The sequence below is a fragment of the Haliotis cracherodii genome, unplaced genomic scaffold (genome assembly GCF_022045235.1).
Source record: "Haliotis cracherodii isolate W230 unplaced genomic scaffold, xgHalCrac1.p SCAF_5, whole genome shotgun sequence".
Lineage (NCBI taxonomy): Eukaryota > Metazoa > Mollusca > Gastropoda > Lepetellida > Haliotidae > Haliotis > Haliotis cracherodii.
Window position 1 is genome coordinate 6,364,806 of NW_027266308.1, and position 24,190 is coordinate 6,388,995.

General features: G+C 40.7%; 3 protein-coding genes across 5 annotated transcripts in view; 2 read left to right on the forward strand and 1 right to left on the reverse strand.

Moving 5' to 3' along the window:
- LOC139442922 (lysosomal proton-coupled steroid conjugate and bile acid symporter SLC46A3-like) overlaps positions 1-2,604 on the forward strand; it is a 31,972-nt gene extending 29,368 nt beyond the window's left edge. Inside the window, exon 6 of the mRNA XM_071223845.1 lies at positions 881-2,604. Within this exon, the coding sequence (XP_071079946.1) occupies positions 881-918 (38 nt within the window). The 3' untranslated portion in view covers positions 919-2,604. The remainder of the gene's footprint in view (positions 1-880) is intronic.
- The window catches only part of LOC139442923 (maleylacetoacetate isomerase-like), a 31,144-nt gene continuing 8,481 nt past the window's right edge, over positions 1,528-24,190 (reverse strand). The window contains exons 4-8 of one of the 2 annotated variants that reach the window (XM_071223847.1): positions 15,911-16,017; positions 14,758-14,835; positions 12,241-12,376; positions 11,674-11,779; positions 1,528-1,635 (exon numbers count right to left, since the gene is read on the reverse strand). In XM_071223847.1, coding sequence (XP_071079948.1) covers positions 1,536-1,635; positions 11,674-11,779; positions 12,241-12,376; positions 14,758-14,835; positions 15,911-16,017 — 527 coding nt within the window. In that variant the 3' untranslated portion in view covers positions 1,528-1,535. Of the gene's footprint in view, positions 1,636-10,074; positions 10,622-11,673; positions 11,780-12,240; positions 12,377-14,757; positions 14,836-15,910; positions 16,018-24,190 lie in introns of those variants that run through there. The other variant, XM_071223846.1, reaches the window with a different exon arrangement.
- On the forward strand, positions 4,609-10,605 carry LOC139442921 (lysosomal proton-coupled steroid conjugate and bile acid symporter SLC46A3-like). 2 transcript variants are annotated; one of them, XM_071223842.1, is made up of 6 exons: positions 4,609-6,305; positions 7,312-7,545; positions 7,739-7,822; positions 8,594-8,750; positions 8,893-8,981; positions 9,870-10,605. In XM_071223842.1, the coding sequence occupies exons 1-6, from the start codon at positions 5,453-5,455 to the stop codon at positions 9,905-9,907; spliced, it is 1,455 nt and encodes a 484-aa protein (XP_071079943.1). In that variant the 5' UTR covers positions 4,609-5,452; the 3' UTR covers positions 9,908-10,605. The 2 variants fall into 2 exon arrangements, with proteins under 2 accessions (XP_071079943.1, XP_071079942.1); XM_071223841.1 differs by lacking the exon at positions 9,870-10,605 and having other exon boundaries at positions 8,893-9,022.

Here is a 24,190-nt window from a genome sequence, read left to right on the forward strand (position 1 = left end):
GCAATGTTTCAGCTTTATCATCCTCGTGTGCAACGCAGTAATTGAGTAAGCAACGATCACCAACAGGCTCACGAAACAGACCATTCAGTGTCCATTGTAGTCCCCATTCAGAACTAGTTTGCATTACTTAGGAATCTGACAAGTAGTCTTCAAGAGTAAGGGTGTCATCAGAACCATAAACAACATACGGTGATATGCCTCTTTACGGTGCCTCTAAATGCCGATGAATGTATGTAATTAGTTCATACGTATCCCCCTTTGTTGATTCAAAAGCTCAAATATTGTGTCTAAGTGGGACATTGGTGACAAGTGTCATCTTTTTTCACGGAAAGTTACAGACCACTAACATACAGTTATTTTTCAACACACCAATGTCCTTTCTAACCATACCCATTTGAATTAAGTACTCGTGTATTAGGGAATAAAATTGACAAGGATTCCCTGACTGGCCGTCAGATAGCCAATACTGCAGTTGTGAAAATGATTGTGCATACACATGTTTAGTTTTACCCTGCAACCAGCGCTATACCCACTAGATCACGTTGGTCTACAAATAACCAGGTTTGGACAAGACAATATGTGTACATAACACTATCAACCAAGTCACTACATCTGACCATCCGATCCACAAGTCACCTAAATCATAAGTTACTGGGACGTATTCTTAGTAGTAAGATGGCTTTGTGGAAAGGGGCGCTGGAATCATAAGTTACTGGGACGTATTCTTAGTAGTAAGATGGCTTTGTGGAAAGGGGCGCTGGATACGTAAGTGTGTTGCGTTGTATATTTCAACGTTCCACAGGAAATGAATCAGTGCATGTATTTACAAAGACTAAACAAAGCAATTAATAGTAATGTGGGTACCTTTGTTTTGTTTCAGGGGACAGTAAGGCGGAGACTGTGATGACTCACATGTAAACAAAAAATCCTGATCAGGCCACAAGCAGCTCAATTGATGTCAGATCTTTACCTTAATAATTCAAATAGTTCAAATTAAGCGATGCACACCGGCCATAATGACACCACGCTATGAAGATCATTGTTCGTGAAATAGACTATTGTGTATCGTAACGTTGTGCACTTAACGTCACAGCATTGGGTGACGTCACTGGCCATCATTGTTGACGTTATGTTGTCACTGTTGACCTACGAGACAGTTTTCAAAAAATGAAGAAACATGTCTTCATTATTTACTTCATTTTTTCAAGAGCTTAGATGGTAAAAAGATTATCTCATTAATGATTGTCTCCTGTAGACTCACAAAAAACACCTCCGTTTCTGGTCTGGGATTATCTCCAGGAATAGATTATCTATCAGTGTCATCACCAGTTATACTTGTGGTAAAGTAATGTATTCTGACATAATTTGGTAAACGTTTAGCTACATTGAGCAGATAAAGAGCAATTGAGCAAGCATGTAAATGAAAACAGACATTTAAATCAAATCGGATATAAACCTGTTTCAAAATTGTTATACTTAATACAGTAATTACTGACATTTTGTGTGTTATAGATTTCTTCTGCTACATTAAGCATCTACGCAACTGGTGGCCTTGTTGATGAAAATGGTTCCAGTTTCAGGCAGTGTTCTGCTATTTTCGACATCGTTGGATATTGATTCACGTCAATATTGTACCTGAATTTGATTTGAACACTTTCTTTTGTTTTATGAAATTATTTTGCTTGTCCTACTTTCTTTTTTTGTCTGTCCAATCCTTTCAATCTGCTTGCTTTGAATCAAGAATTTAATGTATAATTTTAACTCGATACTCATGATGTCACTCACTTAATTGTCTGGTATTGCTAAGATGACATTTCTATTTTCAACTGGGGTTTGTTCAAAACCATTTGCTTTGTACCATAGCCACTACAATCTTTTAAAGTTGTTTTACTTCCTTCCAAATGGTTAACTCACTTCATTTACCCTTTTTGTTTTAAATACATGGTTATATATGTTTGTATGCTTTTTCAAAGAATTTCTAAATAATATCACATGAAGTTGTTGTTACTATTACTTGTTTGAGCAAACCAACATGAGCTAACCAATCTTCTCACTGCATATAATTCAGAGTTGCTTACAAATCATCACTGTGTGGTGTTCTAAAAGGGGTCTAAACTTCCCCAGTCATAATCTGTTGAAATGATTATAACCAGACATAAATATTCTTCAAATACAGAGCTAACTGCATGTGACCACAAAACAGAAATTGTACGCGCGTTTAAAGTTTTTGGTGTTTATTTCGGCCAGAGACTAACAAGAGGTTCTCACATATCTCATGTGGTGAAGAGACTGACAAGAGGTTCTCACATATCTCATGTGGTGAACAAATGCAATAAGGTTATACGAAGGCTGGTCAAAAAGTTCTAAGCCTGACTAACTTTCAACTATGGGCCATAAGAAAGTGAACTACTCAACGTAGGGCATTGTTTGAGTTCTTCATTGCAAGTGTATTTGGTCTGTTGAGGCCTCGTGTACATTAGTGACAGCCAGTTGAATGTGATAGGGGTCCAAATGGACACAGAAATGGAAAAGAACGAGTACCGATGAGTCATCAAGTTTTTTACTTTAAAGAAAAGTACTCCCTAAAAAATTCATAACCGCATGTGACAGGTGTATGCGGATAAATGCCCCAGCTATTAGATCGTTCAACGTTGGGCAGCTATGTTTAAGGCTGGGGGAACAAACCTTGATAATGACCCTAGGTCCCTCAACTTCCATCAATGAAGATTCAATCAAGGAGGTAGAAAAGTCTTCACGATCAGTGAAGAAAGTTATGGCCACTGTATTCTGGGGTGAAAAGGTTGTGATCCTTGTTAATTACTTAGAAAGTCAGAAGAGGATCACTGGTGCCTACTGTGCTGATATGCTTCATCGCTTGAGTACATTTAGGATCCAAGAACCGACGAGATCCATGAACAAGCGTATCGCACATGGCATCGAGCATGGTATGTCAACTTGACTTTCTAGTCGGTTGTAAATTAATAATTTCCTCATTTTCAAACTATGGCAAAACTGATACTTGTAATTGTTTTCATGAAGTATGAAAAAAACACGGATATTCAGAAAAGAGTAAAATATATGCTTTTACTAAATTCAATGTATTTTTTTACAGGATTGATGAAGGCCCTTCATGAAGTGGACCTCGGTTTACAACAATATCATCATCAAAAGGAGAGACTTCTCTTTCGATGAATTTGATGTATATGATGTCTCAATTGTCAAATTTGCTTTCAGCCCAGTCATTGGAATAAAAGTGGGTTAATTCACAGACAGCTTCCACTACTTGTGAACTTGATGGGTACAGTACCTGCTCCTTTTTAGTACTTGGTGTGTACTACTGAAGCTCTAAACCATCATTTTAAGAGGATGGTTATTTTGGTCACTGCTACTTTGTATATTGCATTCTTTATACTGCATACTCGTGCTTGTATATATATACAAAATACATATCTAAATTCCCAAGTCTTCGTCAATCATTGCCATTTTTACTCGTTTATCTGTAAGTACATTTTATGACCAATATAGATATTGGACAGCAAGAATCTGAAAAGAAAGTCAAAATAGAACATTTACTCTTTGCAGAAGACTGCAGGTATAATGATCTTAACTTCCTCATTAAAAATAGCTGATTTCTAACCAGTCAAGGGAGATTTTATCATCAATATAATTATTTATCTATCTCATAGTGCAATCACCTTACACTTTCTCATTTATCAGGTTACTATTTTAATATAGATTTCTTGATATAAATGGGAAATCCAATTTTAGATCAAGAAATATGTTGAACCTGCTGCTTTTTGAATTATTTCTAGAATTCCTAGAACTAAGGTGTTGTGTTTCTTCTTTTGGGCTTGATGGCTATTTATTTTACAAACTGGTTGTTGCTTGTCAAGATGGAATATTTAAATGTAAAAAGATACATGAATATATATATGTCCTTTTCCTCCTTGAATACTTTGATGTCTTAGAAGCTGTTGTTCCTGCAAATCTCTTGGCTAAAGCACATACATTTTTGTGATATTATTATGATTTCCTTACTACTCACTGGTTACTAGACCTGCAAAGAAATAGGGGAAAATATTATATTTAAAGAAAACATTGGTCTGCGGTCCCTATCACAACAAGTACTATCAAGATGAAAGTGGGACACTGCCCTGTCAAGCAGATCACACTCTTGTCCTTTATTTGACCAGTTTTGCAACCCACATGTAAATTTCAATTAAGAAATTTAAGTCTTCAGAAATGTTCAAGTCTAGATTGTCTTACGTGATCAGGGGCGGTCGGGTAGCCTAAAGGTTAAAGCGTTCGCTCGTCACGCAGAAGACCCGGGTTCGATTCCCGACATGGGTACAATGTGTGAAGCCCATTTCTGGTGTCCCCGCCGTGATATTGCTGGAATATTGCTAAAAGCGGCGTAAAACCATACTCACTCACTCACTTACGTGATCATCGAGTTGTTTACAGTATCACAAGCCAGGGGCAATTTCCGACATGATTTGTGGTTACTGTACTCAACAATGATAACTATTGTTTTATATCTGTTTTCTGAGAAGGATAGCCAGTCGTGTGCAATAGCTACAAAGGTATTTCTTGGAATGGCAAGTCAAGTGGTTCCTTCACTTTCTTTTGGTGTGTGGTGTGTGAGGGAGAAGCGGTGGTGGTGGCGGCGGCAAGATGGATATAACACATTCCTCTCATAACGTTAATATTTTCCCACATTTGTGAATATGTATGTAGAGTGAATATAACAACGACAAAAAAGACTTTTTTGGGAGTATAATATTAGCTTATTGATGACAGGCACAACTAATGCTGATTTTGCTTTTCATTGTCTGTTAAATGCAAGTTTTATTCCAATATAATACTATAAGCCACGTGAATATTCTCATATTAAGTGTCCATATAAAGTACCCTTAAACCACCCAATTTGTTTTATATATGACTTATTATTTGAAACCTAAAATAAACCCTTTGAATTAATAACTACCTTATGTGGCACGTTGTGGTGTTATGTATACATACCATATATGTGAAGTCGTTGGGAAATAACTACTTCACTGTTGACAAAACCTGATGGTTAGCACAATTACAATTAAATATCTTGCTTCCAATTAAACGACCTAATGTATGTTGTGACGAAAAACAGCAAATTTTCCCCTGTTTTTGCTCACAACCTTGTCTAATGTAATTGGCCTATATACGACTACTTTTATATGGCAATGCGGATCTGTCCAAGAACGCAACAATAACAGATTTGTTTTGATGGAAATAACTCTTTTGAGTTCTTTCCATCCACCTTTTTTGGATGTAAACGAATTATGTAATTGTAAATATTTTCAGGAGCGTGCATTTTAAGTTGTTATAACCTTTACCCAATCCTTTTCACTTTATGTGAATAAAATATGTATAAATCACAAGGAAATCTCATATTTTTCAGATTTCTGTCCGAAACATGGCTGTTATTAGATGTGGACGACGGCAGTTCGATTTGAACCTCATAACAGTTGAACCAGTTTTGTTTCTTTACACGTTGGGATTTTTTCTGAGAAACCCAACCTTTCAGGCCTTTGTGTACAACAAGATCTGCATTGACAGCTACAACGATACTTTTTGTACCAGTCTGCAGAACAAAACGTTTCAAGTGGACTACAAAACAGAAGACGATTATGTCCAGTCTCAAACGTCCTACTGGATTTTGAAGAAAAATGTTGTGGAACTTGTTCCGTCATGTTTGATTGTCCTGTTTATCCTCGGATCCTTGGGTGACAAAGTGGGTCGGAAACTACCTGTGATTTTACCCAGTTTGGGAGCAACATTGTCTTCCATTGTCTACTTGATTCTGTCAATTTACCCTTCGAGTAAAGTGGAGTACTTCTTGATTGCTTCTGCAGTAAATGGCTTGTCCGGGGGTTTCACGTCCCTGGTTATGTCCGTGTACAGCTACGTGACGCACATTGCTGACCCCACCAATAGAACTGTGCGGTTAGGGATCCTGGAATCGATTATCTTCTTTGCTGGAACAGTTGGGGTTTTCGTATCAGGAGTCATACTCGACAATACAAGCTTCGTATTCGTCTTCGCGTTCGTAAGTGGAAGCTCCTTCCTGGCAATGTTATACGCCATCATACGTCTAGAGAATATCAAGTCCAACACAAGACCCGAGGCTGAAAGTATCTGCGCCTACTGGTGTCTGTCCTCCATCAAGGAGTCTGGTCGTTGTGTTATGAAGAAGCGGCAAGAGAAGATTAAACTCCGTATCTTCTTACTTCTCATCATCTTTATCTTGCTTATTATCACAACAGTGTGTGAGTACAAATTAAGTATTAATTTGCAATCCTTATAAGTTAAAACCAGTACGCCTTTTTCATGGATTGATAGGTGATGTATTATACTATACTCTGCACAAAACGAAACGGAAACATTATTTTAGATGTATATTTTATATATATAATATAAATAAAAAGATGTTAATCGATTATTCAAAATTGTAACACTTCATAGTCATTGACCCATGGTCCATATAGCACACATGGAACAGTAGATGTTCAAGGTGAAGGTAATCTTTCCAAAATTTCTTGTATGGCCCTGGGTTGCTGAAGACCTATTCTACCCCGGATCTTCACGGGTCTTGCCGTGTGAGGTCAGCCGTTCGCTTGTTGGAAAATGGGAAGGACGTGTGGCCTCATCCATTTAACGTTGTACTGTTAACTTCCCCAGACACTTGCACAAAGTCGGTTTTAACAGTGTAGGAGATGGAAGCCCACATCATCACGCTACCCCCACTTCCACACTGTCCATCTCCTGTATGAAGTTTCGTGCATAATTTTAAACACGACGTCTACAATCCACACAGAGAAGCATAAGAAGTGACTCGTCACTAAACCAAGCCTGTCTCTGTCGCAGTTGTGGTCATACTCTGTGCCATTGACACCATTGACGTCGCATCCGATGATGCAGGTTCGTCAAAATGACACCTCGAACTGGTCGTCTAGCGTGGCATATTTTCGCTGTTCACTTGCTGTAAGATTGTGATGACATGCAAATAAAACCCAACGCTTTTATATCCCAACAAGTAATGTTGCACGTGCGTGCCATGTCGGTGCCAGGCACTCTCATGGTTTGTGCGGGTTTTGCATCTTTGTCTGCAGTACTTTCCACACAAATCGATTCAAATCCATGCAGAAATGACCAATAACCATTTTGGGTATTAATTCTGTATGGATTTCGGCAAGACTTTGGCGTTTCTTTTTTTGCAGGAATATATACACAATGCCAAAACAAATACATAGGTCACCTCTTGTCATGCTACAGGTGAAGCTGACGTCCTTCTCCTGTACACAAGGCGAGCACCTCTCAGCTGGTCACAGACAATGTATGGTTACTATAAGGGTCTGGAGAACTTCACTCGCAGTCTTACCCTGGTCACAGTTATGCCTCTGTGCAGGAAGATGAGAGACACCACTTTAGGACTATGGGGCTTGGCGTCCAAGATCATCGGCCTGGTGGTCATGGGATTCAGTACACAGACATGGTTGTTGTTTCTAGGTAACTTGTAACAGCTTGAAATATATGTGCCATTTATGTTTGCTACATCCCCAATCACAAAGGTATGTCATTACTAATACAAAACGGAAAGTTGAATATTATTCACAAGAGAAGTGTTTGCTTAAGCACATACATCAAATGTATCTATCATAAACGCAATAGAAGTAACTAGAATCACGTCTTTTTATTTCAGTTGTGATATTTGCCATGTTTCAAGGCTTTCCACTAGCTGTTGTTCGGTCACTCATGTCCAGTATGGTCAGCCAGGCTGAACAAGGTAAGGTTAAAATCAAATCTCATATTGTAAGGATGGAACTGTGCAGTGTTTAGATCACATTTGATGCAGTAAACATAAAACGCTAAAGCCAGAGCATAATCAGTCTCGATTATCGACCGCAACAGATTTCTCCGTGCGAAAAGGGCATTAAAGCGGTGAAATTGATATGAATGGATAACTGAGTGAGTGAGTGTGGTTTTACGCCGCTTTTAACAATATTCCAGCAATATCACGGGGGGCTCAAGAAATTGGCTTCACACATTGTACCAAAGTCGGGAATCGAACCCGGGTCTTCTGCGTGACGAGCGAACGCTTTAACCATTAGGCTACCCGACCGCCCCTGATCACGTTAGACAATCTAGACTTGAACATTTCTGAAGACTTAAATGTCCTTAATTGAAATTTACATGTGGGTCAAATAAAGGACAAGAGTGTGGTCTGCTTGACAGGGCAGTGTCCCAATTTCAACTTGATAGTACTTGTTGTCTTCTGCGTGACGAGCGAACGCTTTAACCACTAGACTATCCGGTCGCCCCCGAATGGATCACTGAAAAACAGTGATGACTCCAGATGTCTGATTGAACATGGTAAGCCTGAGATCACATCTGATGTTCTTGGGTTCAACATGTCAAGTATGGTCAAACAGGGTAAGGAGTGTAAATCGTAGGGTAACTGTGTTTCACTGTACTTTAAATATAATGAAACTGTTACAGTAAGTTGTGCAACAAGATCAGCATACTCTTGTTCAATATGTTCATTATCTGTTTCCAGGACGCCTGTTTGGAGTGGTTGCTTCCGTGGATAGCACTGGAGCCTTGTTGTCATCCATCATCTTCAATGAACTTTACCCAGCATCCCTTGCTTTCTTCCCAGGGTTCAGCTTCATGTTGGCTGCTGGTCTGTGTGTCATCGCCGCAGCCATCATGCTGTGAGTGATCATTGTAGCTTTTTGGATGATTAGCCAAGAAAATATGTTGACAAAGAAATCTTAAATACGATTGGTGAATTGTGTAATGTATATTTCAGAAATACTTCTCAATGTTAATGCCCCTTCTGTACTTGTAACGCAGGTGGCTACATGTGGATCTGAGAGAAAAGGCATTGGATGATACAACAACTGCAAAACCCAGGACAGGAGACACAGATAACGTTAGCACAGGTACGTCCTGTGGAGTTTGTGAAACATCCACGAATGTATGATGTACGTCCCGGTCAGCAATGTTTCAGCTTTATCATCCTCGTGTGCAACGCAGTAATTGAGTAAGCAACGATCACCAACAGGCTCACGAAACAGACCATTCAGTGTCCATTGTAGTCCCCATTCAGAACTAGTTTGCATTACTTAGGAATCTGACCAGTAGTCTTCAAGAGTAAGGGTGTCATCAGAACCATAAACAACATACGGTGATATGCCTCTTTACGGTGCCTCTAAATGCCGATGAATGTATGTAATTAGTTCATACGTATCCCCCTTTGTTGATTCAAAAGCTCAAATATTGTGTCTAAGTGGGACATTGGTGACAAGTGTCATCTTTTTTCACGGAAAGTTACAGACCACTAACATACAGTTATTTTTCATCACACCAATGTCCTTTCTAACCATACCCATTTGAATTAAGTACTCGTGTATTAGGGAATAAAATTGACAAGGATTCCCTGACTGGCCGTCAGATAGCCAATACTGCAGTTGTGAAAATGATTGTGCATACACATGTTTAGTTTTACCCTGCAACCAGCGCTATACCCACTAGATCACGTTGGTCTACAAATAACCAGGTTTGGACAAGACAATATGTGTACATAACACTATCAACCAAGTCACTACATCTGACCATCCGATCCACAAGTCACCTAAATCATAAGTTACTGGGACGTATTCTTAGTGGTAAGATGGCTTTGAGGAAAGGGGCGGTGGAATCCACATAGGGATACGTAAGTGTGTTGCGTTGTATATTTCAACGTTCCACAGGAAATGAATCAGTGCATGTATTTACAAAGACTAAACAAAGCAATTAATAGTAATGTGGGTACTTTTGTTTTGTTTCAGGGGACAGTAAGGCGGAGACTGTGATGACTCACATGTAAACAAAATCCTGATCAGGCCACAAGCAGCTCAAGGGATGTCAGATCTTCACCTTAATAATTCAAATAGTTCAAATTAAGCGATGCACACCGGCCATAATGACACCACGCTCTGAAGATCATTGTTCGTGAAATAGACTATTGTGTATCGTAACGTTGTGCACTTAACGTCACAGCATTGGGTGACGTCACTGGCCATCATTGTTGACGTTATGTTGTCACTGTTGACCTACGAGACAGTTTTCAAAAAATGAAGAAACATGTCTTCATTACTTACTTCATTTTTTCAAGAGCTTAGATGGTAAAAAGATTATCTCATTAATGATTGTCTCCTGTAGACTCACAAAAACCACCTCCGTTTCTGGTCTGGGATTATCTCCAGGAATAGATTATCTATCAGTGTCATCACCAGTTATACTTGTGGTAAAGTAATGTATTCTGACATAATTTTGTAAACGTTTAGCTACATTGAGCAGATAAAGAACAATTGAGTAAGAATGTAAATGAAAACAGATATACAAATCAAATCGGTTATAAACCTGTATCAAAATTGTTATACTAATACAGTAATTACTGCTAATTTGTGTGTAATGGATTTCTTTTGCTACATTAAGCATCTACGCAACTGGTGGCCTTGTTGATGAAAATGGTTCCAGTTTCAGGCAGTGTTCTGCTATTTTCGACATCGTTGGATATTGACTCACATCAATATTGTACCTGAAAAGAAACCCAAACTGTCGTAAGTCTATGTTAAAGTACGTGAGTTACGATTTTCTAAGCGCTATGTCTGTCGTAAGTCTATGTTAAAGTATGGGAGTAACGATTTTCTAAGTGCTACGACTGTCGTAATTCTATATTAAAATATGGGAGTTACGATTTTCTAAGCGCTACGTCTGTCGTAAGTCTATGTTAAAGTATGGGAGTAACGATTTTCTAAGTGCTACGACTGTCGTAAGTCTATGTTAAAATATGGGAGTTACGATTTTCTTAGCGCTACGACTGTCGTAAATCTTTGTTAAAGTATGGGAGTAACGATTTTCTAAGCGCTACGACTGTCGTAAGTCTATATTAAAATATGGGAGTTACGATTATCTAAGCGCTGCGACTGTCGTAAGTCTATGTTAAAGTATGGGAGTTACGATTTTCTTAGCGCTACGACTGTCGTAAATCTTTGTTAAAGTATGGGAGTAACGATTTTCTAAGCGCTACGACTGTCGTAAGTCTATATTAAAATATGGGAGTTACGATTTTCTAAGCGCTACGACTGTCGTAATTCTATGTTTGAGTATGGGAGTTACGATTTTCTAAGCCCTGCGACTGTCGTAAATCTTTGTTAAAGTATGGGAGTTACGATTTTCTAAGCGCTACGACTGTCGTAAGTCTATATTAAAGTATGGGAGTTACGATTTTCTAAGCGCTACGACTGTCGTAAGTCTATGTTTAAGTATGGGAGTTACGATTTTCTAAACGCTACGACTGTCGTAAGTCTATGTTAAAGTATGGGAGTTACGATTTTCTAAGCGCAACGATTGCTTTGTTGAACGGGGACCCAGTGTGCCATCTATACACTTCAAAGATTGGGTGTCAAAACCGTCCTGAGATGGCTGTGGTTAGTACTAAAGGTGAGGGTTGAGTGGGTTGGGTTAAGTACTGCAACTTTGAGTCATATCCCGGGGCGTTAGCTTGATGTGGAAGGGGTCCTAAAGCTTCGTACTCCATCGACGTGTAATGCGTTGAAACCATAGTGCCCTCATCGTGCACGTTCTCACCTGTTGACGGCGTTGTTATACTGGGGCACAAGGCATAGGTCAGCCACGGTGACATCATCAGCTATACAGCAGTTCCCATGCGTATCTTTCAGCATCACTTCAATGGCTGGAAGTAAAACAAATTAGTACAATGAAACAGCAATAATACCAGTAAATCTACACGCATATCTGAATATGGGAGGTGAGGTGAGGTAAACTGGGGCTAGATATTATTTGCATCGAGTGTGGTATATCTTCATTGTATGGATTGAGTGAATATAACAACGGGAATGAAATATAACTTGGAAAATATATTTTCTGCTATTGTTTACTTTTGATACGACCCTAGCCAAGCGCAAGGCTTAACTTGCGAAAACACCTGCTCTTCTCATTGTTTGAGTCCATTGGACAGGGGTAAAAATCGTAGAAACGCGACAAGCCACCAGGTACCCTCTTTTTACACCCAATAAAATGTCGCCTTCGTGGAAATGAACCCTAGGGCTTCGGCCCTGACCCACACAGAAGCACGTGTTGCACATGTAGATGTAGAATGTAGAAAAGTTCATTTTTGCTGAAAAAATTCCGTACCAGCAAAGCCTTTATGAATCCAAAACTCGGCCCATTCCTTAAATTTCTCTTCCCCTCCAACTCTGGACACCAAGGGCTCATTGTGGGCCTGGAATGGCTGGACAGCTGACACTATTGTCTCCGCCAGGGCTCGGGTCTACAGAACACAGAATAGTCAGCCAATATAAACCTGAACAACACAGTGGAGTCATGATCAGCAATCCGGCCACGTGAATTATACACCGAGAGCGTACAGATCACTCAGCCATGTGAATTATACACCGAGACCGTACAGATCACTCAGCCATGTGAATTATACACCGAGAGCGTACAGATCACTCGGCCATGTGAATTATACACCGAGAGCGTACAGATCACTCAGCCATGTGAATTATACACCGAGAGCGTACAGATCACTCGGCCATGTGAATTATACACCGAGATAAAACAGAACATTCAGCCATGTGAATTATACACCTAGATAAAACAGAACATTCAGCCATGTGAATTATACATCAAGATAAAACAGAACATTCAGCCATGAGAATTATACATCTAGATAAAGCAGAACATTCAGCAGTGTGAATTATACACCTAGATAAAACAGAACATTCAGCCATATGAATTATACATCAAGATAAAACAGAACATTCAGCCATGTGAATTATACATCAAGATAAAACAGAACATTCAGCCATGTGAATTATACATCAAGATAAAACAGAACATTCAGCCATGTGAATTATACATCAAGATAAAACAGAACATTCAGCCATGTGAATTATACATCTAGATAAAGCAGAACATTCAGCAGTGTGAATTATACACCTAGATAAAACAGAACATTCAGCCATGAGAATTATACATCTAGATAAAGCAGAACATTCAGCAGTGTGAATTATACACCTAGATAAAACAGAACATTCAGCCATGAGAATTATACACCTAGATAAAACGGAACATTCAGCCATGTGAATTATACACCTAGATAAAACAGAACATTCAGCCATGTGAATTATACATCAAGATAAAGCAGAACATTCAGCCATGTGGATTATACATCAAGATAAAACGGAACATTCAGCCATGTGAATTATACAGCAAGATAAAGCAGAACATTCAGCAGTGTGAATTATACATCTAGATAAAGCAGAACATTTAGCAGTGTGAATTATACACCTAGATAAAACAGAACATTCAGCCATGTGAAATAATGCATCAAGATAAAACAGAACATTCAGCCATGTGAATTATACATAGAGGATAAAACAGAACATTCAGCCATGTGAATTATACACCTAGATAAAACAGAACATTCAGCCATGTGAATTATACATCAAGATAAAACAGAACATTCAGCCATGTGAATTATACAGCAAGATAAAGCAGAACATTCAGCAGTGTGAATTATACATCTAGATAAAGCAGAACATTTAGCAGTGTGAATTATACACCTAGATAAAACAGAACATTCAGCCATGAGAATTATACACCTAGATAAAACGGAACATTCAGCCATGTGAATTATACACCTAGATAAAACAGAACATTCAGCCATGAGAATTTTACACCTAGATAAAACAGAACATTCAGCCATGTGATATATACACCTAGATAAAACAGAACATTCAGCCATGTGAATTATACATCAAGATAAAACAGAACATTCAGCCATGTGAATTATACATCAAGATAAAACAGAAAATTCAGCCATGTGAATTATACATCAAGATAAAACAGAACATTCAGCCATGTGAATTATACATCAAGATAAAGCAGAACATTCAGCCATGTGAATTATACATCAAGATAAAACAGAACATTCAGCCATGTGAATTATACATCTAGATAAAGCAGAACATTCAGCAGTGTGAATTATACACCTAGATAAAACAGAACATTCAGCCATGAGAATTATACATCTAGATAAAGCAGAACATTCAGCAGTGTGAATTATACACCTAGATAAAACAGAACATTCAGCCATGTGAATTATACATCAAGATAAAACAGAACATTCAGCCATGTGAATTATACATCAAGATAAAACGGAACATTCAGCCATGTGAGTTATACACCTAGATAAACAGAACATTCAGCCATGAGAATTATACAACTTAAGTATTCAGAACATCGATCCATGTGAACTATACACCTAGAAAATACGGAATATTCAGCAGTGTGGTTAACACGACGAGAGATTTCACAAAATTCGACCATGCGTTCAAATGAATTACACATCTGAGGAACAGTGAGCACTGGATTTATATATACAAATCTAACTGTGCATTCAGCACATGACAAAGGTGAGTCAAGCAATTATCTGAATCGAGTAAATGACGATTATATAGTTAACGAAAGACTGCATCCAGTATGGAAAACACAAGGCTTCAGAAAACATAGAGACATCGAGAAAGTAGACATTAAATACTTGAGAAAAGAAACTACAGTATTTTAATACCAACAGTACCAAAACACATATTTTCTCTTGAAATGCCGGACCATGTCGCACTTAGGAGCAAAAGGAAGGGAACATACCTTAGCTCTTAGAACTGGACCCACTGGCATCAGTGGTGGGTCGGGTTGTATTTCATCCAGGTATTCCATGATGGCTATCTGGGAGAAACAAAAGCGACAAAATACTTTCCATATTTATAAGACATATCTGCTAAAAGCAGAGTCGATTGTACCATTTCGACTATATCATGAGCATGTGTTTTATGAATCACGATCAAATAGTGACGATTCCAGGTCTTCCGGGATAGGTGAGCAGATCCTGCCCACCGGTGGCACCCGTTACAAACACATGCAAAGGCAAGTCATTTGTTCACCTACAATATTACGAGAACATATGGTACAAGACAAAATATGGAATTGAATCGGACATCATTTGTGTCATGGTGCGTCAGGGGGCACGGGTGGCCCAGTCGTCTAATGAGCCGCGATTCGCTGTGCAGAGTTGCGTCCCGTGGACACGCCAGAAACCTATGATTGTGGGTTCGAATCCCGGTTCGCCCGATTATGTTTCTAGGTTTGTCAGCACCATTCCCGTGCTCGTGGGTTTCACCGAAGTGGTAAACGTCTGAGACCTGCATCACTTGGGGCTTTTCTCCCACATTAAGCTGAAAGGCCGCTTTTAACAGTATTCCAGTTATATCGCGGCCTTTCAGCTTAATGTTGGAGGAAAGCCCGAAGTGATGCATGTCTCAGACGTTTACCAGTTCAAGTGAAACCCACGAGCACGGGTATGGTGCTGACAAACCTAGAAACATAATCGGGGCGAACCGGGATTCGAACCCACAATCATAAGTTTCTGGCGTGCCCAGCGAATTGCGGCGCCTTAGACGAAAGGGCCACCCGTGCCCCCTTCAAAAGAAGAAACGCTCAGTTTCGGGTGCGTTTTTAAAAAAACAACCAAAACCGTATTTGAATCATACATTTATAATCGGGCTATAAGAAACGACAACTTTTTTTATTCTATTTTTCAAACAAATATGATGACTTCAGTAACATTTCAAAAGAAATGATATTGTGATATACATGAAGCTGTGAAATTGAGATGAGGTATACAGAATTCGTTGCTATTTTCGTGTGGTGGATGGTATAGGTTCAGAATGTATTATAGCTCAATAAAAGTTAAAGTAATAAATAAACAGTTTGAATTATATAAATGGCATCAGCGTACACTAACCGACTGGGTGAAACACCACTCGCCATGCGCAAGAGCGGGCACCTGCTGTAAAGGGCTGGCTTTCAGGAAGGCGGGGCAGTTTTGCTGAAAACAGTGACCAGTCCATGTGACAATTACAAATATAAGTCAGCTATGTCCAAACTGTAATTTAATATGTGTTCAACTGAGCGCACATGTCAGATTTTAGAACAACATCTCACATGCCGTATGTCTACTAGTGCTTGGACGGGACGAGTCCAAATTTACTACCCGGGAACCCCCCCCCCCCCCCCCACACACACACACACACACACCCCACACCCCACCCCACCCCACACACACACACACACTCTAACCTTGTACCCACTGTAGGTCTCAAGAGATAGGTACAAAATTTCCTATTGGGAATTCTCTTACCATAGCCCTGGCAAAACGTATTTAGATTTATGTATTAAACAATCTGGCCAGGCATACACTGACGTTGACTCAAGTTACATCTTTATTCAACCATATGAAAAGTCAGAAGGAATGGGTGCATAGTCAGAAAGAAATGCGAACATAAGTGACTTGTAGTGTAACCATAGAGTTCTAGATAAGTTTTGTCATTAAATGATACATCACGTGACTAACCTCGGGTACGGGTAGTCCTGTGGGTACCCGGCTCCTACTCAGTGCCCACCCGACCCGGGTACCCGAGTTACCCGCCCCAGCCCTAATGTCTACCCTGTTTCTATCACAGCACGCTCAACCGGCTGAGCGTCCAGTGGCAGAGCGTCCGCCTGGTAAGCGGAGTGTGTAAAATGTATCACTCTATGAGAAGAATAGTGAAATCCTCTAAACAAGCAGACAAATAATTGAGACAACGGGTACAGTGGAGCGGGTAAGGATTCCCGGAGGATTCTTGGAGTGTTTTGAACAATGGCCGGGTACATTCCGCGCGTTCCATGTCATTGGTGAAGTAACTTTCGATCGAGGACGGCCAGATACGTGCTGCAGCAATACAATTTTCTAAGACAGCCCATTCTACAATATGATTATGAGGAGACACTCGATGACATACGTGGTATGACTAGAGGGCAGATCAAAGCTTTCAAAACGATTGTCAAACAACTGTTGAATGGACGCATACCCGTCACTCGGAATGAAGGGGGCACGGGTGGCCAAGTCGTCTAAGGCGCCGCGATTCGCTGTGCAGAGTTGCGTCCCTTGGCACGCCAGAAACCTATGATTGTGGGTTCGGATCCAGGTTCGCCCCGATTATGTTTCTAGGTTTGTCAGCACCATACCCGTGCTCGTGGGTTTCACCAGAGTGGTAAACGTCTGAGACCTGCATCACTTCGGGCTTTTCTCACACATTAAGCTGACACGCCGCGATATGACTGGAATACTGTTAAAAGTGGCGTTAAACCCAACTCACTCACTCACTCACTCACTCGGAAGGAGAACCGAAGACATCTGCAACCCAATCCTCACAACACTTATCTGAGGATGTTAAGGTGCATTTCTCTCCCTGAAAATCCGGATAGGAGTGTGTTTAACGCAGGTTTATCAATCATACCTATTTGATCCCATTTGTATTTAAATACGTGCACGTGAGACAAGTAGGAGACGAAGTGCAAAACAAAATACGTCGCCGTTCCCCGAGCTGCTTAAAATATGGTTTATGCAAGTCTGTATGTTCAGTTATACTCCAACAACCACAGTGTCAACATGAAATCGAAATGCTTTGTGCCGTTTGCAGTACCTACTACAATAACCATTTTTGGAGGTACGTGCAGTGGAAAAACTGACTTGACCAAACGAATACTGAAGAATGCTAAGACTATGTTTGAAAGGTCACCCCATCTCATCGAGTATTGTTAGGCTGCATGGCAGGATATGTATGAGTGAGTGAGTTGGGTTTAACCGCTTTTAACAGTATTCCAGTTATATCGCGGCGTGTCAGCTTAATGTGGGAGAAAAGCCCCAAGTGATGCAGGTCTCAGACGTTTACCACTTCGGTGAAACCCACGAGCACGGGTATGGTGCTGACAAACCTAGAAACATAATTGGGGAGAACCGGGATTCGAACCCACAATCATAGGTTTCTGGCGTGCCCAAGGGACGCAACTCTGCACAGCGAATCGCGGCGCCTTAGACGACTGGGCCACCCGTGTCCCCCCCCCCCCCCCCCGGATATGTATGAGGAAATGCCTCCATTCCAAAAATACAGTTTCACGAAGCACTACCAACTGAAACCGACATTCATGAGTGGTTCGATACATCTCCACGAAAGACCCGTGAAGATCCGGGGGTAGAATAGGTCTTCAGCAACCCATGCTTGCTGTAAAAGGCGACTATGCTTGTCGTAAGAGGCGACTAACGGGATCGGGTGGTCAAGGCTGGCTGACTTGATTGATGTATATCATTGATCCCAATTGCATGGATCGATGCTCATGATATCAATCACTAGATTGTCTGGTCCAGACTCGATTATTTTACACAGACCGCCGCCATATAGCTGGAATATTGCTGAGTGCGGCTTTAAACAACAAACAAACAAACATCCCACAAAAACATGATTTTAGTACTGGATGATCTTATGATGGACATTTCGGCGAGTAAATTGATGATCACCTTGTATACCATCCTTCCCATCATCTAGGCATCACTGTACTTAATCTCCATCAAAGTGCTTACCTCAAGCGTCCTGGTTCGCGCACATTGAGTTTAAATACACATATATTCATTTTAATGTCTAATCCTCGTTCTGCACACGAATACAAAATTTTAGCTTCACATATTTTTCCAGGACAATTTTTTTTTCGATTCCAATCGGGATGCAGCAGAAGGGGAAAAGTATGGTTATTTACCCGTTGATGCATCGCCTTACAATAACCCAGAGTATGGTCGCTTACGCACAGGTATCTTACCCAGTGAGCTTTGTACCATCTATTTACCTCGAGACTGAAAAGAGCTAATATCATACATAACCCATGCAGTGTCGGTAACCTATTCAGTTGCTAATCAACTTCGAGATGCGCAAGGTCTACTTCTGGAAGATAGTCTGTACCACATATGCCAGTTCGTCCTGCCGAAGTAATAGTGAGTGAGTGAGTATGGTTTTACGCCGCTTTTAGCAACATTCCAGCAATATCACGGCGGGGGACACCAGAAATGGGCTTCACATATTGTACACATGTCGGGAATCGAACCCGGGTCTTCTGCGTGACGAGCGAACGCTTTAACCACTAGGCCATCCGACCGCCCCGCCGAAATAATAACGGTAAAAGAAAGTCAAAGGGTGTTTTACTATAAGGAAGCGTGCATTCAGTCCTTACAAGAAGCCTTGCTCGAATCAATAGATGCCCCTGATCACTTTGGTGAACCCATCCCTTATATCTACAAGAGGACTGAATACACCCCTGATTGTATTGTACCATGTTTAGATTTTCTTCACTCGTTGAGCGATTTCGTACCCATGCAAAGAAAATCCCTGTTATCTCACTTAACCAAACCACAGTTCAAGGCTATCATTACGTTGGTGTAGAAGGTACGCATAGATAACATACCGCTGGAGGACAGTGTTAAAAAGAAACTGCAGCGCTACAGACATGTCATTTGCTCGAAAGCAAGCAAAACGCACAGTAACAAACACAAGCTGGAGCTCATGATATCTCATCACTACATGACGCAGACGACAGTACGGATAAAATCAGTTCAGAGCATGAAGCCTATGATATTACTAACACGAGTGAGTGAGTATGGTTTAACGCCGCTTTAAGCAATATTCCAGCAATATCACGGCGGGGGACACCAGAAATGGGCTTCACACAATGTACCCATGTCGGGAATCGAACCCGGGTCTTCGGCGTGACGAGCGAACGCTTTAACCCCTAGGCTACCGGACCGCCCCTACTAACACGAGACACTTATCAAAGGTTGACCCAGAAGAGGGACACCAGTCCTCCATCCCACAGTAAACCTACATCTGTTTTGCTGACAACAGACGGTGAAAGTCAGTCAGGAGATTCTGCAGTCAACAGATGAGCCAACTACATCATCATCATCATCATCATCATCATCATCATCTAATGCAACGCGTAAGGATGAACACGTCTACCATCATGGCGAGTGTCGTTAATGAATCGGACGATATACTCGGACAACTTTTGCGAGATATCAAAACTAACTCCACCATTGGGAAACTAAAGAGTCTGTGGCAGCTCTTGAAACAACAACAACGCGACCTGATACTTTCGTTATGGAATGCCAAACTCGAACTGAGTGACAAACATGGACAACCTATACATGGTTCCAATGTCATTGAATTGATTTGACATGTCATTTTGTCTTCTCACAAAGATGAGGCTGTGACTAGTGGCTTCCAACAATTTAAATCAAAAGTGAAAAAGATTATGACGAGTTTTTGTCGCAAGTGAGGAATAAAGAGAATATTGTCCAATGCCACTCAACATCATATTCATGTTCGAAGTAAAGTCAAGTTTGGCGTTCCAGATGCTGGCAAAAAGCTCAAACCATTAGAAACTTACTAACTGTTAACTGTCAAGTTGGAAAAAAGAAATGAAAGAAAAATTTAAAAAAAATGTAAACCACTGATGTGTTAACAAAAAAGTCTATTCCATACATGGCTTTGTTGGTTTTTCTTCACTTAATGGATCTAGAAAAAGTTACCTCCTTTGGATTGAGCTTTTTTCTCCTATTCAAAGAATACTTCTCAAAAGGCTTTCGACTATGTCGCCATCAACCACGTGACGAGACAATCGGACAATTGATAATATGCAAACTCCACGCATCACCATACAGTGCATTCACCAATTCATTTACACTGTACGGAGCTTTGTTCGAGTATTTCATCATTGAGAAAACGCATGACCAACTCGACGGAAAAATCTCGTTTTTCCATTCGTTTTGGTGCGGTTTAATGAAGAGGCTGGATAAACGGCTTTACCTTTCTATTAGGTGAGGTGAGGTGAAATTGGGTTTAACGTCGCGTCCAAGATTATTGCACTCATATAGCGAAGTGCATGTACGCGTGTTTGTGTTTGTGTTTGTGTGGCTGCTTGTACTAGTCCGGACTGATGCCGATTTATAGTGCTAGCTCACTGAGATACTATGCCGCAGTTTAACATGAATACCCCACTCAGAGACAGTATACTGACTCCGAGCCGACCAGTCCTTGTTTTAGCCCCTTAATGCCGAGCGCCAGACAGGGTAACAACAAGTACCATCTTTTAACGTATGACGCGAACGGGGATCGAACCCCGGACCTTCCGCTTTCCGGGCGGACGCTCTACCACTTGACTACGGAGGCGGTCTCTTGTATTAATATACACACATGTATCATTGCATCACAAACGCATTTCTGAGTTGATAAAGGACAACAGAGAACGGGCAAACATCATTTCAGTTTATTAGCACTTCGTTCAAAACATAATTTTCTCAAAATCTCATATAAAATAATAGTAATATCATGTATATAGTAACAAACTATGCTAATGCCATCACGTATATCGTTTTATCTCAACCAAGTGGGGGCACGGGTGACCCAGTCGTCTAAGGCGCCGCGATTCGCTGTGCAGAGTTGCGTCTCTTGCGCACGCCAGAAACCCAAGATTGTGGGTTCAAAACTTGGTTCGCCCCGATTATGTTTCTAGGTTTGTCAGCACCATACCTGTGCTGGTGGGTTTCACCGAAGTGGTAAACGTCTGAGACCTGCATCACTTGGGGCTTTCCTCCCACATTAAGCTGACACGCCGTGATATAACTGGAATACTGTTAAAAAGCGGCGTTAAACGCAACTCACTCACTCACTGAACCAAGTATGCAAATAGAATAGAGACATTGTAGATTATAGCAGTTATCACTGGTCACACTGTACAATATTTGCACTATCCACATTATTATTTATACACAGTTATAATACTTTCCCAGCATAACATACATACAAGCTGATTATTTTCTATTTACACACACGGGTCTACATTCCACTTCAAGTTCAGTCCATTATTATTTTTAGTACTTTTCTTCTTCGTTGCAAGAAGTTGACGCGCAGCCATTCTAGAGTTTTGTATTTGAGTCTATAGATCTCATGAAATACGAACCCTTCGGACCCCATATAGTCATTTGCATCTTTTAAGATTTCGGCTTGATTTATCTTTCCCAACACGTCGTCAAATACAATGATACCTCGCTCGCTTCACTTTGAGGTGTTAAACATGTGTTGTTTTTGTGAGGGGTGACCCGTTTCACACCCAGGACACTTGGGTGCTTCCCCGATTTCTTCCCGGATACCATTCATTAATGCTTTGAGATAGAAGAAATCCAATAAGGATTCGAACTTCTGTCCTGCTCGACCAGGGAATGCTCGCCAGGAAGTGGCATTACATAGTTTAGTCTGTGTATAGATCTGTATCTCATAAGGAGCTCCCTCATCTGGGTACCGGGGAGGTTTCACGAGAGCGACAGCTCCTGTGAAAGCTTTCACTTGTTTGTGATACAAGTCCTTCCCCTCGTACACTGTTCTCGCTCCTCTGTCTGACACACTGAAGCGATATCTGGAAACACGGTTCATAGTTCACTGAAAAATAAGGAAAATTAAATAAATACGTACATCAATCCATGATTCATATCTGAAATAACTATTTATTTATTTATTTATTTATTTATTTATTTATTTATTTATTTATTTATTTATTTATTTATTTATTTATTTATTTATTTATTTATTTATTTATTTATTTATTTATTTATTTATTTATTTATTTATTTATTTATTTATTTATAGAACCTGGAAACGCATTGACTGTCATCTCTGCTGGGAGTTCAAAGTGAGTGCGAGTGTGAGTAACGGTAGAACTTTGACAAGATGGGTTACAGAGGGACGTTAGTTTGTTTGTGACGTTAGGGTGAACTCTGCACCCCACAAGGTGAACTCCGCACCCAAGGTAAACTCCGCACCTCACAAGGTAAACTCCGCACCCCAAAAGGTAAACTCTGCACCCCACAAGGTAAACTCTGCACCCCACAAGGTAAACTCCGCACCCCACAAGGTAAACTCCGTTCAACACAAGGTAAACCCTGCGCCCCACAAGGTAAACTCTGCACCCCACAAGGTAAACTCCGCGCCCCACAAGGTAAACTCTGCGCCCCACAAGGTAAACTCCGCACCCCACAAGGTAAACTCCGCACCCCACAAAGTAAACTCCGTTCAACACAAGGTAAACCCTGCGCCCCACAAGGTAAACTCTGCACCCCACAAGGTAAACTCCGAGCCCCACAAGGTAAACTCTGCGCCCCACAAGGTAAACTCTGCGCCCCACAAGGTAAACTCCGCACCCCATAATGTAAACTCTACGCCCCACAATGTAAACTCCGCACCCCACAAGGTAAACTCCGCACCCCACAAGGTAAACTCTGCGCCGCACAAGGTAAACTCCGCACCCCACAAGGTAAACTCTGCGCCCAACAAGGTAAACTCCGCGCCCCACAAGGTAAACCCTGCTCCCCACAAGGTAATAACAATCTTTTGTTGTCAAGCGGGGAGAGCGCTATTTTGTTGACCATCACCATGTACAGTGTATTGTGAGAGGACCGCATCTGTCTGAAAATAGCCCAGAATTGCTTTCGATCGAAAAGACACTCTTTAAACATTTTTTGACGGACATGGTTTTTCCCCCAGCTACAATGAACACCTTTTGCCCTGCTCTCGTTCAAAACCTCTCTACTATCACCATCCACTAAATAACTATAATTTTGGGCTTTTAGACCTACAAATTTTCGGATGACCTTCCCACAGGCCTCATCTTTTATTAACCCGGCCATCTTGTGTCTGTCTTTGCTTCGTTTTCCAAACAGGCATTATCAAGAAGCTTATAGTCGTCACGTGACGCATTGTCCGTTGTCGTCTGTCGCTTGACCATGATGATTTCGATGTAAGGTTTCATCCATGCACGCTGTTTAAACCTCATCACTTTGTGTACGCGAGTCATTCGCAACACAAACCTCAAGAAAAATTTGAGCGTTTCGACCGGATACCCTTTTCAATGAACGAATACTCAATACTAGTCGGGGTGAGTAGACAACTCTTGCTGCCCCCCTGTGTGCTTTAGACAGCTCGTTATCGTAAACCCAGGTAAGCTAACAAAGTGAAATGGTTCTAACTCGTAATCTTTGAGACACTTCTGTCGGAACATTTGCATGACGTCACACAAAATCAACGTGTCTACAGACAGGTACAGTCTTACAAAATCATCTGGCGTTTCAATATGAAATGTTTCCCACAACTCTTGAGTGAAGGCA